The 19,120-nt window shown below is 45.7% G+C and overlaps 1 protein-coding gene across 1 annotated transcript; it reads right to left on the minus strand.

Moving 5' to 3' along the window:
* Nucleotides 1–553: 553 nt before the first annotated feature.
* CA6 (carbonic anhydrase 6) lies at nucleotides 554–18,440 on the minus strand (the record flags this gene model as incomplete). The annotated part of the gene is made up of 7 exons (XM_082661577.1): nucleotides 554–676; nucleotides 3,467–3,624; nucleotides 7,078–7,147; nucleotides 10,885–10,977; nucleotides 11,620–11,768; nucleotides 17,520–17,699; nucleotides 18,329–18,440. 7 exons carry the CDS (start codon nucleotides 18,438–18,440, stop codon nucleotides 554–556), a joined length of 885 nt encoding a protein of 294 aa, XP_082517703.1.
* Between the last annotated feature and the right edge of the window lie 680 nt (nucleotides 18,441–19,120).

Here is a 19,120-nt window from a genome sequence, read left to right on the forward strand (position 1 = left end):
TTGAGGGAATTTATAGGAGGAGCTGTGGATGGGTTTGTAATAGAGACCAAGATAGAAGTGTGAAATATCTGAGTTGGATTTGATAAGATTAACTTGAGCCAAAACTCTTATGGGAGTATCTGGATGTTGCTTGATATCTTGCTTCTCCTACTGTCTCTGGCCAAGACTAGGTGGGTTATAAATCATGTAGCTTCTCATACTCATCGTCCCCTCTGTTTTACTCACTGGTACCACTGCCTGGACTGGGAAAATGAGTCACCCCCTTTGCCAAAGTCCTGTACAGCCCTGAGCCTCCTGTTGTTTAGATAACTCTCCTTCCTTTACTATTTTTTTTTTTAGGCCATGCCGTGTGGCATGAGAGATCTTTGTTCCCCGACCAGGGATCGAACCCATGCCCCCTGCATTAGGAGCATGGAGTCTTAACCACTGGACAACCAGGGAAGTCCCTTTTCCTTCCCTTACTATTGCCAGAAGAGATGGGTCCACCCAGAGAAGGAGGAAAACAGGAAATTATAATTGCAACTTGCAAAGAACAAACAAGAGTTGATCTCACTCACACTGATTGAGACATGAAGTTGGCTTCCACCACTCTGTTGTTCAGGGTCTGGGTCCCACGGTAATCATTGTGGATGGTCTTGTTCTGGTGATTCAGTAAGGAATTCTCCAGCTTCCAGACCTGCAGGAAACATGAAGGGAATTAAGGAGAGGAGAGGCACTGGGTGAGTTTTTACTTTTAGCTAGCAACTGAACTAGAGCTTGGATTTATATAACCCTGATAAAGCGGTTGTGAGAAGATCTCAATTCCAGAAGTGGTTCTGCGTGCTATGTGCCAGGCCATTAACCCACCCATTCATTTCTCCAACAATCTCTTTTAATCTTTTTCTATGAGTGTTTAGTCAATAGTAGAAAGGAGAGGAAGAAGTAAACAGAGACATACCAAGCAGCAAGCTCAATTTTTGTTTTTTCTGAAAATGTCTGTATTTTGTCTACATTCTTTTTTGGTTAACATTTATTTATTTATTTATTTTGTTGCTCCGGGTCTTAGTTGCGGCAGGCAGGCTCCTTAGTTGTGGCTCACTCCTTAGTTGTGGCTTGCCAGCTCCTTAGTTGCAGCACATGCAATCCTTAGTTGCAGCAAGCAGTCTCCTTAGTTGCAGCATGTGGGCTCCTTACTTGTGGCTCGCCAGCTTCTTTTTTTTTTTTCGGTACGCAGGCCTCTCACTGTTGTTGCTTCTCCCATTGCGGAGCACAGGGTCTGGACACACAGGCTCAGCGGCCATGGCTCACGGGCCCAGCCGCTCTGCAGCATGTGGGATCTTCCCGGACCGGGGCACAAACCCGTGTCCCCTGCATCGGCAGGCGGACTCTCAACCACTGCGCCACCAGGGAAGCCCTCGCCAGCTTCTTAGTCGCAGTTCACCGGTCTCCTTAGTTGTGGCTCACTGGCTCCTTAGTTGCAGCATGTGTGCTCCTTAGTCGCAGCAAGAGGGCTCCTTAGTTGCACCTCGCAGGATCCTTGGTTGCAGCTCACAGGCTCCTTAGTTGCAGCATGTGCGCTCCTTAGTTGCAGCAGGTGGGCTCCTTAGTTGCAGCTCTCTGGCTCCTTAGTTGCAGTTCACTGGCTCCTTAGTTTCAGCACATGGGCTCCTTAGTTGCGGCTCACCAACTCCTTAGTTATGGCTCGCAGTCTCCTTAGTTGTGGCTTGCTGGCTCCTTAGTTGCAGCACGTGAACTCTCAGTTACAGCATGCATGTGGGATCCAGTTCCCTGACCAGGGATCAAACCTGGGCCCCCTGCATTGGGAGTGCAGAGTCTTATCCACTGCACCAGCAGGGAAGTCCCTTGTCTATATTCCTGAGAGATATTTTTGCTGCCTGTACAACTCTAGGTTAGCTATTCATTTCCCTCAGTTCTTTGAAAATATGGTTCCACTGCTTTCTGACTTTCATGGTTGCTGTGTTGAATCTACTCTTGGTCTATAGTATTTTTTTCATGAAAATCTGTCTTTTCTCTCTGGTTGATTTTTAAATCTTCTCTTTGTCTTTGATATTTTGTGGTTTCACTGTGATGGTTTAGTGTGGGCTTCTTTTTGTTTTCATTGACTCGTTGGGCTTCCTTCATATATGACATGGTGTCTTTCAATTCTCTGGAAAATTGTCAGCCAATATTTCTCAAATTGTCCCTCTTCTCTATGCTACCTCTCTTCTCCCTCTAAATTTCAACCAGACATTTGTTGGACCTTTCTAGTATGTTCTCTATATCTCTTTACTTCTTTTTCATATTTCCATCTCTTTTTCTCTTTGTGCTGCATTTTACATAATTTTGTCAGCTCTGTCTTCCAGTTTACTAATTCTTTCTTGAACTGTGTCTAACATGCTATTAAACCCATTTGTTGGGTTGTTAATTTCATTACTATCTTTTCATTTCTAGAAATTAACAACCCATTTGTTTTTTTTTTCTTTTTTGAGTTTACTTCGTCATTTTTATACTTTGTTCTTTCCTCATATTTAAAACTCCTATACATATTAAACATACTAAATATGTTTAATTTTACATATTATGCATTATTTATGCATATTAAACATATTTTATATTAATTGACTGATAATTACTATATCTGAAATCTTTGTAGTTCTATTTCTGCTGACAATCATTCATAGTGCCTTTTTCCTGATATTTTGTGATTTTTAAAAAATTGAGCTCATTTCAGGTAACTTTATTCATGTAAATTCTTATAGATCTGGATTTAAGGTGCATTTTTCCTGAGATAGTTTACATTGGCTTTTGTTAGGTATCTAGGGGCACTTCAAACCTGGTTGGCAATGTTTTTTGTGTGGTTATAAGAATAGGGGTCTTTCCACCTTTTTCCTGGAATAGGGAAATGAAAAGTTTAAAAAAAGAAATATTTGTTTCTGAGGACGAACATCACCCAGAAGGAAATGTCAGCTTTGTTTTGAAACCTCAGTAACGTTTGTCCTTTATTTAACTCAACAAATATTTATTATGTACCCATGCTATGATGAAGGACAAAAGACAACTGATACAGCTCTTCCCCTCAAAGAGCCACAGGGATTTTATGCGATGAAAGGCTAAATATGGAGCTATCCTTCTTGCATGGAGTCATTTATGAAGTAATGTGTTACTTCATATAGAGCAGTGCCTGATGGGAGCAGCACTCAGTAAATATTTGCCTTCACTGTGCAACTCTTGTCCTATGACCTGCACCACGTCCCAGTTTTTTTTGTTGCATCACCTATAGGTTTCTTGGATTCCCTGATGCCTGTTTGCCCATTTCTGCCACAACACTAGTAAGATCACCCCTAGCAATAGAGGTGAGGCACTGCAGCCCTGTACATGGAAAACACTGTAGGAGCCCAGGTATCAGCATTAGGTGAGATTTAGGGAGCGCTCTTGTTAACCAGGCCGTTGAAAGGAGAGACTTTGATAAAGTGATTCCACACACTACCTGTGTCCTGGAGAGCTTGACGGTATCTGCCAGCACAAACCAGTGGACATTCTCAGTACAGGGAGGAGTGGTGAGTGACCCCCAGTAGCTGTAGTAGTAGTGGAGGTTCCCAGGTAGCATGTCCTGAACATCAAGGTCCCTCAGAACTGTGCTTTGTCCTAAAAGAGGGGACAAAAAAGAATGTTAGGAACCACTGCTACCCCTTGCAAGGACAGCTCTGGCTCAGATCTCACCATCTTTAAATCTCCTGATTTAAGCAGGGGGACATAGAACCTGGTCATTGGGAAACATCCCCCAGTGTTCTGCTTCCAGGGAGGTGTTAAGAGCAAAGACTTTGGGCAGAAACCCACTCAAATACCTCCTCCTGGCTGAGTGGCCCTGGCTGGGTCTGTAAAAAGGGGACCCCCAGGAGCATTGGGGAATGTGTTTATAAAGTGCTGGCATTGGACCAGCACATAGGAAAGTGCTCATGGGTGTAGCCATCACCATCATCATTGTTAGGCAGAGGATATATTTTATGATAAATGAAAGCAATTATGACTCCTAGGGGCTTTTGGGTAAGTGCTCTCAAAGAAAGAACAAAATTCCTTGAGTTGTGCTCATCTATAAATGAAGGGGAGGGATAGAGATTAGAAAGGCAGAATCAGAACTAAGCAGGAGTCCAGGTGCAGGCATCAGGCCACGAGCACTTCCTGCCATGCGCATTGGAAACCAAGCTCAGCCACAGGTGAGGTGTAGAGAGGGGGACATCCACAGGGCATCCGAAGCCTCCACGGCACCCACATCTATCGCTGCATCTAGAGAATTCCTCTTTTGTTCATGTCAGTGACGCTGAGTCCCTGATCTCAGCAAGAGACTCTATCAAAGCAACACGGAGTCGAGTTGACTTTTGCTTCACCTTCCCTGAGCACTTTTGCATTTTTCAATGGCAAAGACGATATCATTTTGATATATACATAAACAGGTTTCTTTAACCAGGCCTGTGAAGTGTAGTAGTGCATAATCCCATGAATAAGTAAAAGATTTCTAAGTTTTGTTTGTTTTTGTTTTTTGCGGTACGCGGGCCTCTCACTGTTGTGGCCTCTCCCATTGCGGAGCACAGGCTCCGGACGCGCAGGCTCAGCGGCCATGGCTCACGGGCCCAGCCGCTCCGCGGCATGTGGGATCTTCCCGGACCGGGGCACGAACCCGCGTCCCCTGCGTCGGCAGGCGGACTCTCAACCACTGCGCCAGCAGGGAAGCCCTAAGTTTTGTTTTTATTGGATAGATTTCAAGATATAACCTTCTAAAGGACTCTATTGCATAGATTTTGTTTCATAACTCCAATACGTTCAAGTCAGTGAAGAATTCAAGAACCATGATGAGCCACTGTGGAAAATAATATGGTGGTTCCTTTAAAAATTAAACATAGAATTACCATATGATCCAGAAATTCCACTTCTGGGAATATACCCCAAAGAATTGGAAGCAGGGAGGTAAAAACAACAGGGCCCACTGATGGTTTGGGTGTGGCAGGGCAGGGTGGGGAATGAGAAGAGGGAAGTCCAGAAAAATTTTAGGATTTTTGGCTTAAACAAGGGGATAGATGAGGATGCTCTTTGCTGAAATGAGGAAGTTGGTTTAGGGACAAGCCTGGAAAAGGACGGGAATAAGTGATGCTTTGACCATGTTAAATTCTAGATCCATCGGGCAACATCAACTAAACAGCTGGGTAAAGGAATCCAAAGTTCAGAGAGAGGCCAGTGTTGTGGGCAGTACTGATCAGCAGTGGAATTTATTGAATTGGAGAAGGAAATATATCAGGATCAGTTAGTAGAGATAGAATATCTGAGGTCAGTGAATTCAAGGCAACTCCTTAGTTACACCACAGGCCTGTGGCGTCTCCTGCTGGCTTTGCTCACGGCCAGTAGGTGAACTAGACAGTTCTTGCCTCTACTTTGCCTCACCTGTCCTGCCTGGTGCTGTTGTTGCCTGGAGGACCAGATAGAGATTTTTGGAGTCCACAGCCTAAAGATGACAATTCAGGCCATGGGACTGAAAATGAGGTCACCGAGAGAAGTCAGAGTCCTGGCACCCTCTGACATTAAGGCAGGAGCCAGGAAGAGAGAGCAAGAGAGTAGTGCTGGGGGTGGGGGCGGGCTTTGGCCAGAATGCAAGCCGCGTGTAATGCATCACTCTTTGGAGGTGGAGCAAGAGAAGAGAAAAGTGCCCAGGAGATCTGACAACCAGGATGACCTTGAAGGCTTAGGGTGAGTGAGAAAAGAGAACAGGACAGCAGACAACTCTTTCAAGGGGAGATGAGAATGGGGCGGAAGCTGAGGGAATGATGGGGGTCAAGAGATGGAGTTTGTGTTTTGAAATGGAAGAAATGAGAGCACTGTGCTTTGTGTTGAGTGGAGTGATCGGGTGAAGGGTGAGCTGCAGGAGAGAGGGGAGACGGGCAGGAGAAAAGGCCCTGAGAATGGGGAGGTCAGTGCCCACATGGAAGGCTGGTCCTGGACCAGAGCAGGGACCTCTCATCCAGTGTAACAGAGGAGGGAACATGGAGTTTGGTCAGACGCAGGCAGGTTAAGATGAGTGAGTTTCTGACTACCTTCTCCATGGAGTGGGAGGCCAGGCATCACCTCCAAGGGAGAAGCTGGGGCCAGAAAGGAGGGGCTTTGGGAGAGAGGAGAAAATATGATGCAGTAATTTGGGAGAGGGGAAAAGCAAATGTCTAGAGTCGTATTTCAGGATTTCTGAGCAGTGTTAGTACTTGTGTATATTTGTCGCTGTGAATGAAGCTAGAAATCTGTGTGCTTCTCTCTGGCTACATTCAGCCATTTGGCTACAGGCTGTGAGCAAGTGGGAGTTAGTCTGGGGCTTTGCCAGGTGAGCTTATGGAAGGATGGAGGGCATTTGAGTGGGCGTGTCAGAAGTATGGCCCGTGGAATCCAAGCTAGAGAGATGAGAGGCATGAGGCGTGGCTAATAGTGAGAATGCGGAGGTCCATGGATAGGAGGTCAGCAGATTGCTGGAGGGGGTGAGGACTGAGGTCAGGGGCCTGGAGTCTGGGAGATGTGGCCAAAGTGAGATGCACACAGCCAAGGCTGCAACAGACCTGGTTACTGCTCAAGGTCAAGGGTTGACCATGGGAGTGGGCAGACACTCTGACAAGAACCCTGCCTTCTGGCGGCAGAGATAAGGGAGAGCAGCCCTGTGTCTGTGTGTACAGGCACCGTGACAAGAGGCTTCACTCTTGAGATTCTTCTCAGCTTGAAGCCAAGGAGGTCATCTCTCTCTAGAGACCAGGATCATTACTACCAGCTGGGGCCAGAGGGAAGAGTCACTTAAACGAAGGTATCCCTCATTAGTGGAACTCTGGCCATCCAGAAGTTCCAACTGTGGCAATTGACAGGTAGAGTTTATGAATGGGTTTCTCCGAGGTGTGCACAGCCTGAGCCAACCTTGGGAATTGCTGGAACCAGAGACCCTGCACGGGGAGGGGAGCGTCCCCTGGCAGGCTTATCTGCCACCCTCTCCACCAGCGACACTCTTCCCTGCTCCCCTGCTCCCCATCACACTCACACTCATTCCTCTGCCCTCGTGCAGCCGCTGTCGGTTTCCCTTACCTGGATACCTGATGCTCTTCAAGTGAGAAATGAAGTTGCTGTAGTAAGTATTTTCAGCATCATCCTTGACCTGCAGGAGAAACACAGAGCAGTTCACCTAATGGAGAAGGGCCGTCCATCCAGAACTATCCCCGCTAATCCAGCTATTTTGTAAACTGGCTGATTGGGCAGAGCCTCAAGGGCAAGGAGGCAGCCCACCCGTGCCCCACTTGTGCTGGGGGAGACCATCTGGCTGTTCTTTGCCACCAAGTGCCTGGGCTTCCCTGTCTCTTCCAGAAAGACAAGATCTGAAGCATTTTGGCAGCTTCCAGGGAAAAGAGCTTCTTGGTGGTGACTGGTGATGTCCTCAAGGAATGGCCAAAAGTCACTGTCAAGATATCCCCAGTGACCCTGTTTTGGGCAATGTCAGCCACAGTCAGATTCACTGTGCTTCTTCATTTGTTTGTTTGTTTTTGGTCTTTTGGCCATGCGGCATGCGGAATCTTAGTTCCCTGACCAGTGATCGAACCCATGCCCCCTGTATTGGAAGCATGGAGTCTTAACCACTGGACCGCCAGGGAAGTCCCCAGATTCATGGTGAGGCAGGGGCTTGCTCTGAAATGCTCCCTTCTTCATCCTCAGGACTTTTGACTGAATGAAGGAAAGCCAGATGTCCAAGGCAAAACTGCTCCAATTCTGACCACCGCCATCCTTTATTTATTGTATGAGTGTTGACTTTTTAGAAGTCAGAATAGTTGCTTTTTGTGAAAAAGGTCTATGGACAGTGGTTCTTTTCAGTCAGTGCTGCTGATCCATTCTTCCCCTGGGTGTAAATTCAGACTTTCTTGGATTTCTGATTGCCATTTATTTGTTTTCTAAATGTCTCATCTTTTTTTGTTCCTCTCTTCTACCTTTTGTGTTCAACTCTGTTCTATACTTTTAGTGTACCAGTTAACCGTGTTAGGTTATTAGTGGTTGCTCTAGTGACTACCACATACAACTTATCACAATCTATATCAGGTAAATACTAACTTAATTCTAGTAAAATATAGCAACTGTGTTCCAATATAGCTCTATTTCTTCCTCATTTTTTCTTCTATTTTTGTCATACATTGTAAAGCTAATACTACAGGGGTATAATTATTGTTTTAAACAATCTTATGGTTTTTTTAAAAAAAGAAATTAAAAGAAGACAAGAATATGTATATATGTATATATATGTGTATGTTTGTATATGTGTATATATATATATATATATATATATATATATATATATTTACTATTTTCTGGCAGTCTTCATCTTTTTCTGTGATTTGAGTTGCTGTCTGGTGTGATGTCCTTTCAGCCAGAAGGATTTCCTTTAATTTTTCTTGTAAGACAGATCTGTTAACAATTATCTCAGTTTTACTTTAACTGGGAATGTCTTTATTTTGCCCCATTTCTGAAGATTGGTTGACTGGACATAGGAATCCTGATCGTCAGTCATTCCACTGCCTTCTGATGCCTTGCTTCTAATGAGAAGTCAGCCATTAATGCACTGTCAGTCCCCTCTATATAATGAACCCTTTTTCTCTTGTCAATTTTGACTGTTTGATTTTGATGTGTCTAGGTGTTTATCAGATCTGGAGTTTGTTGAGTTTCTTGGATTGGTAAATTATTGTTTTTTCATCAAATTTGGGAAAATTTGGCCATTGTTTCCTCAACAGTTTTTTCTGCCACTTTCTCTCTCTGCTGTCCTTCTGGGACCCCCATTACATATATGTTGGGAAGCATGATCTTGTCCCCATGAGTCTCTAAGGCTCTGCTCATTTTTCTTCTAGCTTTTTCCTCTGTTCTTCAGATTCAATAATTTATTTAACCTGTCTTCAAATGCACTGATTGTTTCTTCAGCTGCCTCAAATCTGCCTTGAGCCCATGTAGTGAATTTTTCATCCTTTTATGATACTTTTCAACTCTAGACTTTCCATTTGGTGCATTTTTATAGTTCTGTTTCTTTATTGAGATCCTTTTTGAATCATTGTCATCATATTTTCCTTTAATTCTTTGAACATAGTTTCTTTTCATGCTTTGAACATATTTATGATAGTTGTTGAAAGTACTGTCTGCTAGGGAAATCCCTGGTGGTCCAGTGGTTAGGACTCCATGCTTTCACTGCTGAGGGCCAGGGTTTGATCCCTGGTCAGGGAACTAAGATCCCACAAGCCATGTGGAGTAGCCAAACAATAAAATAATAATAATAATAAAGAAAGTACTGTCTGCTAAATCACTCTTGGTCTACTCAGAGTCAGTTTATATTGACTGCTTTATTTTTTCTCCTAAATATGGATCACATTTTCCTATTTCTTTGCATGCCCAACTTTTTCTTTGATATCTAGACATTTTAGATAATACATGGCAGCAAATCTGAATTCTGATTTTTTTTTTTTTTTTTTTTTTTTTGCAGTATGCGGGCCTCTCACTGTTGTGGCCTCTCCCGTTGCGGAGCACAGGCTCTGGACGCGCAGGCTCAGCGGCCATGGCTCATGGGCCCAGCCACTCCACGGCATGTGGGATCTTCCCGGACCGGGGCACGAACCCGCGTCCCCTGCATCGCAGGCAGACCCCCAACCACCGCGCCACCAGGGAAGCCCCTGAATTCTGATTTTTAAAAATTGTCCTGAGGGGTTTTTGTTGTTGTTCATGTGACTGTTTAGTGACTTGCCTGGACTTCCTCTGCAGGATATGTCTCACAACAGTATATAGCAGCTGATGAGCCTGCTTAGGTCTTAAGTCTTATTTTTAATTTTTAGCCTGGGGCCATCTAGGGTCAACATAGTCTTGTGGCCAATGATTTTTGCAGAGGTTGCGCTCAAACCCCATGAGCCCAAGATTTGCACCCTCTGCTGATGGATCTGTATGCGGGTTGAGAAGCACATTCAAAGCTCAGCCAGTTACTAAGTCAGCCTCAGCCTTTACTTTCCATCAGGGTTTCTTGGGAAGCTTATACAGCCTTCCTATGGCTCATCTCCCAGTTACATTTCTGATTGGTCTGCCACTTGCCACTCACCTCAACTAGGACTGCAATCTCAGACCATCAAACCTGCAGGTTTTCCATTTTCTGTCTTTTCGGTTGTTTGCTACTTGTACCAGCAGTGCCCCCTGGGCATGGGTTTTCAAATTCTACTCCAAATCAAATTAGTCCCCTGTACCAAGCAGTGAAGCTGCTGGTTTTCCTGTCCATGTTGCCCTGATAAAACTACCTTGCTGACTAAGTTAGGGGAAGGGGATGCGAACAGCCCCAGGCAAGATGTCCACAAACTCCCATTGTTCTTACTCAAAATTCTAGCCATTTATCATAAATAAATGCCTCACCTTGTTATTTGTCTTTGGTCCATTTCCAGAGCACTGATACGGTTGTTTTTGACAATTTTATCCAATATAAAACTTGTTTGGGGGTGACTGGATTCACTGACCACTTCTTGCTACCTAGACATAAATCCCACCCTCCAGACTTTCTGAGAAATGCAGAGATGTTGGCTTTGTCTAGGGGGTTGCAGGCTTCCTCTTGCCCTCAGAGCAGTTTTTGTCAAGTGGACCCTTCTGTGATCCCAGCTCTTTTAAGTCAGCTCGTCCAAGTTATGCAATGTCCTTGAGGTTGGTGACACAGAAGGAACACAGTAACTGTGAGCAAGGACTGGAAAAAGGGTAGGTCTTTCATTGGGTGAGTGTTTCCAAGAAGTGTGAGCTCAGGAACAGATGAGGAGGGGCAAGTAGGAAGACCCTTTGTCTACACTTAACACCTTGTTTTGACACCAGTTTCTAACTCTGCATGTGTAGTTTCAGCTTTACCTCAACGAGGGCTGCCAGCACAGCCAAACCATCTGGTGCTTTCTGAGCCTTATCGTAGCTCTTGTATTTAGAATTGTAATGAACAACGTGAATCTGTGGAAGCAAGAAAGTGTAAGTCAAGGGCAGTTCCTGTAAACCTCCAGTGCTTCAGGTTTTCAGGGAAGGAGGAAAATAAAAAAAGGTGCTCCATCCCACACCTCAGCTGACCCACATAAATACCTCTGACCACCATGTCCCTCCCTCTGGGCTACAAGATCTATCAAGACCAGAAAGTTCTCCAAGAATGCGAAGAGTATGAGTGGTATTCTGGGGAGATGGCAATTCACCTTCCCCCAGGCAGAGAAGCTGGCAGAGTCCAAGGGATCGTATGAGGCCACTGGGTTCTCCTGAGGTCTCCCTAGAGTGGGCATGTGCCCCCTTACCCCAGGAGGCCACTGTAAACCTGTGGTCATCCTAAGCAAGAGGGGGAACCGGCAAATCTACCACATAGAAATCCGGTTGAAACTAAGGAGGGCTTGCCCCACTCTGTGGGCTGTAAACTCCTGCGTTGGGGTGACTTCTGTGAGGTCAGGGACCCTGCCCGAACCCCCAGCACATAGCAGTGATCAGTGAATTGTTGTAAATGAATGAAAAATAAACTCAACCTCAGGGTGACTTGACTCAGCAAAGCCTTTTTGGCTGTTTTAATAAGAAAAGTGACTATGGGGTTTGAAAGAAAGAGGATCCTCAGGGTACCTCCATCACATATCTGATCCCGTCAATGGTGTGCTCGGAACCGCTGATCTCCAAGGAGGCGCCACCCCAGTGGAAGTGCATCTGCTGGGCTATGTACTGGGTACCATTGGCAGCCGTCATGCACATGGTGGAGGGCAGGCTGATCTGTACTGGAAGAGAAGACAAGGGGCAGGGAGTGTGCAGATGGGCGTGGATGGCTCAGGCCTACAGGTGAGGCAGCTTCCCTGGTCACCTGCCCACTCCTGGGGCAAGCTGGTACTATAGACAGGCCTAGACTGCCATGAGCAGGGTGACCAACAGAGAGGGGGCACCTGGCACATGGGGAAGGATGGTGACCAGGCACTGAGTAAGCTGGGCTGGACAGGCACCCGTCCCAGGGCACGCACCTTCCCACCCAGGACCAGAAGGTCAGGGGCAGGACCTCCAAGTGGCAGGTCCAGCTTGTTAGCCCTAACGAAGGGGGGAGCCCTGAAAAAACAGGGCTAATGAGTGTGGAAATCAGAATTCCGCTCTCCACCTCTGGCCAATTTTGGAATTTGCCCACAGGGTAGGGATAGGAAGTAGGGCCTCTTGGACTATTTTGATTACTTTACTACCCAGCGTGAGTACTCTGTAAGGTCAAGTTGAGGTCGTTATCTTCTCTATGATGTGGTTAAAATCTTCATCCCATATCGACTTCTAGAACTAGACCAACTACCAACCCATCCCACTTCGTAGAAAGTAGCATCCCTGCGGGGCTTCAGTACTTTTATTTTATGGACAAGGAAGCCAACCTTGGTAGAAAGATTTGCAGAGTCACTCAGTTCATTGGTCAGGGCAGAGCTGGGCCAGAACTGGGCCTGGACGGGACATCACCATTATAGGCTTCAACTTGTCTTCAGAAGACGAAAGACCACATTCTGCGGCAAGTCAGGGGACACACAGACTCTTGGCTTGGGATTGAATTTGACGTGATCATCAACAGATGCTTTCAAACGTTAGGTTCTTGCCGATGGGAAAATGGATCCCTCTTCCAGCTTCCTTTTGCCCTGTGCCCCACAGACTTTCTACAGGGAGGTTACTTTGGTGAGACAGCTGCCTTGTTCATTCCACTGGCTTAGGTCTTAGAGAAATCTCTATATTTTGGAATGACCCAGGCAAAAGGGAGACATGGAGAGTGACCCCAGAAAATGACCAAGAAAAATATCTATGAGGGTATAATTTAGGACTTGAAAAGGGACAGTCAGCATCTCTCCTGATAACAAGGTTTTTCTATTTAAAGTCATCGAAGATGGTTATAAACAAGTAAATTTTCTTAAAGAGCAGATAGTAGGTACTTGATATCTGTCAAATGACCCCTTCTTCCCTTCCAAATCATCTAAAGCAGCAGGAAGCTGTGATGAAATTCATAACATAATATGACAGAAGGCAGAAGTCCAGCCTCAAAGATTCTTACACGCCCTTTGGCAGAACAGGTGCTTTGTATTTAGTGCTTAAACTGTAGCCGGCCTCAAAAATCACTGCTCACGTGAGAAAAATGGAAGAGGTTTTCAAAGGAGATACGCAGTCATCTGTTCCCAGAGATTGGAGAGCTGAGGAGAGTTAGTACCACAGGAGCAATAACAGAGATCCAGACAAGCATGTTTCCCTTGAAACACAATTCCCTGCAGACAGAATGTCTCAATTCTCAAGCTGTGTCCATAGAATCGCACAGGCCAGATTGAAAAATGGCGGCAATTCTAGGCTTATCACTGTGCTTTTGCAAAGGTGAGGCCAAATAGCTGTCCTCCCACAAATCAACTTGCTGAACCTTCCAGATTCTGAAAAAAAATGGATTTAACTTGCAGAACTTACTCCCCTTTGTTTGAAACTAATTTAACCAAGTTCTTATCAGACCAGAGAAAAAACACATGATCTGAGCGTTTACTGTGCTCAAGAAACAACTGCAAAGCGTCAAGGTTACAAAAGACTGAGGAGCTGACCATGATTGGAGAAGACTAAGGAGATATGATGACAAAATGCAATGTGTGGTCCTGGATTAGATGCTGGACCAGGATAAAGACATTCTGGGCAAGTGATGAGATTCAAATGAGGTCTAGAGTGTAGTTCATCATGTGGTATCAACACAGTCCAGCTATAAGATAATAAAATTAGGGGAAGTGGGAGAAGGGTATTTGGGAACTCTGTACTATTTCTGCAATTTTTCTAGCCTAAAACTATTTCAAAATAAAAGTTTAAAAAAACAAAGACAGAACCAGTCTTGCTCCTGCAGCTTTCAAAGATCAAAACCTGCTCAGGGGACTTCCCTGGTGGCACAGTGGTTAAGAATCCGCCTTCCAATACAGGGGATGTGGGTCTGATCCCTGGTCAGGGAACTAAGATCCCGCATGCTGCGGCGCAACTAAGCCTGCGTGCCACAACTACTGAGCCTGTGCGCTCTGGAGTCCACGAGCCACAACTAGAGAGAAACCCGGGTGCCTCAACGAAGAGCCTGTGCGCCGTAACTAAGTCCTGATGCAGCCAAAAAAAAAAAAAAAAAAAAAAAAACCTACTCAGAATACTGCATCGCTCATGGAGCCTATTTGGGGATTTATCCTTTCGTGCACAAGTCTTTTCGCCTCAAATGCATTAATCTATGTCAGGCTCTGTGCCAGGTACCAGGATAGAAGGATGAATAAGAGATCATCCCTCCTTTCAATGAGCCCAATAAGTGGAGTGGCTGATAGTACCTATTAAGAGAACAGTGTTGCCCTTCCCCTTGAACACTGCAGGCCCAGTACTCCCAGCCTTTAAGCTTTTCTGGAGCCTATGCATGTGTGTTTCGGGTAATTAAAAAAAAAAAAAAAAATCAATCAATCAGTACTGGTCCACCTACTGTCCCTTGTTTACAACAAAATAGAGAAATTGAAAATAAGCTTTAGGGCTTCCCTGGTGGCACAGTGGTTAAGAATCCTGCAGGGGACATGGGTTCGAGCCCTGGTCCAGGAAGATCCCACATGCCACAGAGCAACTAAGCCCATGCGCCACAACTACTGAGCCTACGCTCTAGAACCCGTGAGCCACAACTACTGAAGCCCGCACACCTAGAGCCTGTGCTCTGCAACAAGAGAAGCCACCGCAATGAGAAGCCTACGCATCGCAAAGAAGAGTAGCCCCCACTCACCTCAACTAGAGAAAGCCCGCGCAGCAACAAAGACCCAATGAAGCCAAAAAAGAAAAATTAATTTTAAAAAAAGTAGAATTTGAAATTAAAAGCACAGTAATTAAATTAAATAATTAAATTTAATTAAATAATTAAATTAAATAATTAGGTATAATTAAATTAAATAATTAAGTTAATTAAATTAAATAATTTGGTATAATTAAATAATTAGGTATAAATTAAATAATTAGGTATAATTATTAAATTATTAGGTATAAATTAAATAATTAGGTATAAATCTAACACATTACATATAAGATCTATATGAGGAAAACAGAAAAACTCTGATGAAAGAAATCACAGAATAACTAAATAAATGGAGAGATATTCCATTTTCCTGGATAGGAAGACTCACTACTGCCAAGATGTCAGTTCTTCTCAATTTGACCTAGAGATTCAATGTGATCCCAGTCAAAATCCCAGCAGGTTATTTTGTGGATATCAACAAACTAACTCCAAAGTTTACATGGAGAAGCAAAAGACCCAAAATAGCTGACACAATGTTTAAGGAGGGTAACATAGTTGGAGGACTGATGCTACCCAACTTCAAGGCTTACTATAAAGCTACAGTAGGGACTTCCCTGGTGGTCCAGCGATTAGGACTCTGCGCTTCCACTGCAGGGGGCACGGGTTCCATCGGGAACTAAGACCCCACAAGCCACATGGTGTGACCAAACAAAAAAAAGTATAGTACTCAAGGCAGTGTGGTCTTGGTGGGAGAATACACAAATAGATCAGTGGAACAGAATAGAAAGCCCAGAAAGAGACCCTCATAAATATATTCAACTGATCTTTGACAAAAGAGCAAAGATTATCAATGGCGCAAAGAGAGTCTCTTCAACAAATGGTGCTAGAACAACTGGACATACACGTGCAAAAAAATGAACCTAGGCACAGACCTTACACCCTTCACCAAAATTAACTCAAAGTGGATCACAGACCTAAATGTAAAGTGCAAAACTATAAAATTCCTCGAAGATAACATAGGAGAAAACCTAGACAACTTTGGGTACAGTGATGCCTTTTTAGATGCAACACCAAAGACACAATCCATGAAAGAAAGAATTGATAAGCTGGACTTAATTAACATTTAAAACTTCTGTTCTGCAGAAAAGAATATCAAAAGAATCACAAGACAAGCCACAGACTGGGAGAAAATGTTTGTATAAGACACATCTGATAAAGAACTGCTATCCAAAATATATAATGAATCCTTAAAAGTCAACAATAAGAAAACAAATAACCCAGAGACCATAACAGACACCTCTCCAAAGAAGATATACAGATGGCAAATAGGAAAAGACGCTCCACAGCATAGGTCATCAGGGAAATACAAATTAAACCAACAATGAGGTGCTCCCACACACCTAATAGAATGGCCGAGGTCCGGAACACTGACAGCACCAAATGCTGGCAAGGTTGTGGAGGAACAGGAACTCTCACTCACTGCTGGTGGGAATGCAAAATGGTGCAGCCACTTTGGAAGAGAGTTGGACAGTTTCTTACAAGACTAAACATACTCTTACCATATGATCCAGCAATCACACCCCTTGGTATTTACCCAAATGAGCAGAAAACTTATGTCCACACCAAAATCTACACACTGGTGTTCATTGATGTTTATAGCAGCTTTATTCATAATTGCTGAACCTTGGAAGCAGCCACGTGTCCTTCAGTAAGTGGATGAATAAGTGAACTGTAGTGCATCCAGACAGTGGAATATTATCCAATGTTAAAAAGAAATGAGCTATCCAGTCATGAAAAGACACGGAGGAAGCATAAGTGAAAGAAGCCAATCTGAAAAGGCCGTACACTTCTGCCAACATGCTGGTAGCTTCAGAGAGTAACTTTGGAAACAGGAACGTGATACGGGTGATAAAATGAGGCTTTCACGAACTACGTGTGGCGTTCAGTAATCCAAATCACAGCTGATCTGAGGGCTACTACCTTCACCAGCCCCATCGAGGGCAATTGGTTTTATTTTCTTAATAGTGCAAAAAGGAAATCTGAGTCCTATGACCGCCCCCACATACACCTGTGCGAATGGACAGTAAACTGTCCCAACCCAGGTGGGAGTGGAGAGGGAAGTTTCCAAGGAGGACATGACCGAGGAATCAGACATCCGAGGCCTGGATCCAGCTCGGCCACTAGAGACTGTGTGACCATAAGTCCCTTGGCCTCCCAAAGCCTCTGGTTTCAGCTTAAAAAATGCCCCCCTCTGGGCTTGTCATAAGGCTCAGAGGAGACGAGCCCACTTGAAAAACATCAGAAGGATGTCTGCAAACCTTAAGCAGGATTTGATGGTTGTCCAGTCTAGGCTTCTGGAATGGAGGCCCCCCAAACCAGCTTTTCCTGTCTGACCTTCCCACATAGAAAATATGGCAGATCAGACCTGGGCACAGATCAACAGAACAGACAGTGGGTCATGTGGCTTCTCGGTGTTGCCTCTCTGTCCGCTGAATTTCCTGCTGGTTGGGTCAGAGTGAGCTCAGAGAGAGGCCAGTGCAGGATGAAGGGGCCAGTGGGGAACCGAGTCTACAGACGGATGCTGCCCAACCAGGGACGAAGTACCAGGGCTCGACACCGGTCTGCCCCGAGTCTGAGGCCAGCAGCCCCCAGGCCGCACTCTGGATCTCTGAGCATACAGCTCCTGGCAGCCTTGCCTGCCTGCCTCCCCCCGATGCCCGCGCGGGCACGGGAGCCTGTCGCCCGCCCTTACCTGTGTGGCCATTGTTGATCATAAGGAACGCCCCGTGCTGGACCTCGTAGCCTGACAGGTTCAGAGCCCTCAGGGAAGGGTTGTACCACACTTTCTCCCTCTGCAGGTCGATGGGCGACTGTCTCTTCCCCCCGCAGTCGGGGTACTCCCTCGGCCAGTGTGCTTCATCCAGCACCCCATCTGACACAGGAGAGAGTCCAGGGGGTCACAGTGCAAGGGGCTCCCTCTGGGCACTCACTCAGGGCCCGCTCAACAGGAGGCCTGCAGAGGCCACAGTCAAGACCAGAGGCCTGTCTTCTAGAAAGCAGGGCCAGGCCTCCAGAAGGAGGTGGGAGGGGCACCTAAATCAGCTCCACGGACCCTGGTGTCTGGGGGGCTTTGGGGCTGGTTCGTAACTTTCCTGTTGCACCCACTGGCCCTGAGAACATGCCTTCGTGTTTTGAAAGCAATGGATGTCTTTAATACAGAGCTTTGGTTTTCCGTTTACGTGACTGTCGGCTGATAAATGCACTCGAGGGCTACTTGGGCTTCGCATGCCTGTGTTACTCTCAGGGCCTTTTCCTCACTTCTTCTGAATGGCAGTTTCTCTTTCCCAGCCCCCAACAATACCACGGCCCACTCCACGCCCTACGCCCTCCTGCAGGGCCTCCCCACCTCCTTGCTTGACCCCTCCCCTTTAACTGGTTCCCAATATGGTAAAGACCACCTGGGTGCCTACACTTATGGATTCAGGACAAGGAAGGAAGCATCGGCTTCAAGGATGACCTAGAATGATTAGTTGAAAAGAATATCAAAATAAGGAAATTTACCTTTTTTTAAGGTAGTTACTAATGACAGAAGAGAGGAGAGAGGGTGATAAAAGCAAGTCATTATAATGGGTGACTCGGCCTCCAAACAACTGTGGGTCCTGGTCTCATCCATTTGCAGTAGGGAATCCAACTCTCTTTCCCCCTTAGGGGACAGCGTCACCCATAGCTTGTTTTGAGGAAGATGTTTGTACTTAGGCCTCTCACAGCTTCTCGGTTCAATAAAAAAGGCAATTCTTTTTTTCTCTGTTCCTCTCTTCACTGTTTAATAATACAAACCAATCTGTAGACAATTCTTTCCTAGGGGCAGGTGCCAGGAGCAAGGCCAGACGTCTTGAACAAAGCCCCTTCGTGGATCAAAAGGTTTTTTAACAGCATTGGTGTTTCTCAAGTATCCCCGACAGGCATTCGCAGCAGCTGCTGCCCGAGTTCTCCTGGGCCCCGAGTTCTCCTGGGCCCCGAGTTCTCCTGGGCCCCGTCTCAGAGGCTGTGTTGAGCTGGGGAGGACAGACTCCACTGTCGGAATCCTCTCTTCCTTACCCTCGAACCACACCCAGTACCAATGGGCCTGACCGAGCGGAAGCCCCGGGGTCTCGTGGCACTGGGCCGGGTAGGGGAATCCTCTGGTCCAGACAGAGCAGTTGGTCAGAGTCAGCTGTCCCGCCCTCTGAAGCTGGACTTCCTGAGCCTTGCCACAATGCTCCTAACTCTGCTGCCCTTGACTTAGAGGACACACATGCACCCTGGGAGGACGCTTCACCCTGTATCTGCGGCCAGGGCAGACTGTGCAGAGAG

This window comes from Grampus griseus, assembly GCF_964374135.1.
Source record: "Grampus griseus genome assembly, chromosome: 1".
Taxonomy (NCBI): Eukaryota; Metazoa; Chordata; class Mammalia; order Artiodactyla; family Delphinidae; genus Grampus; species Grampus griseus.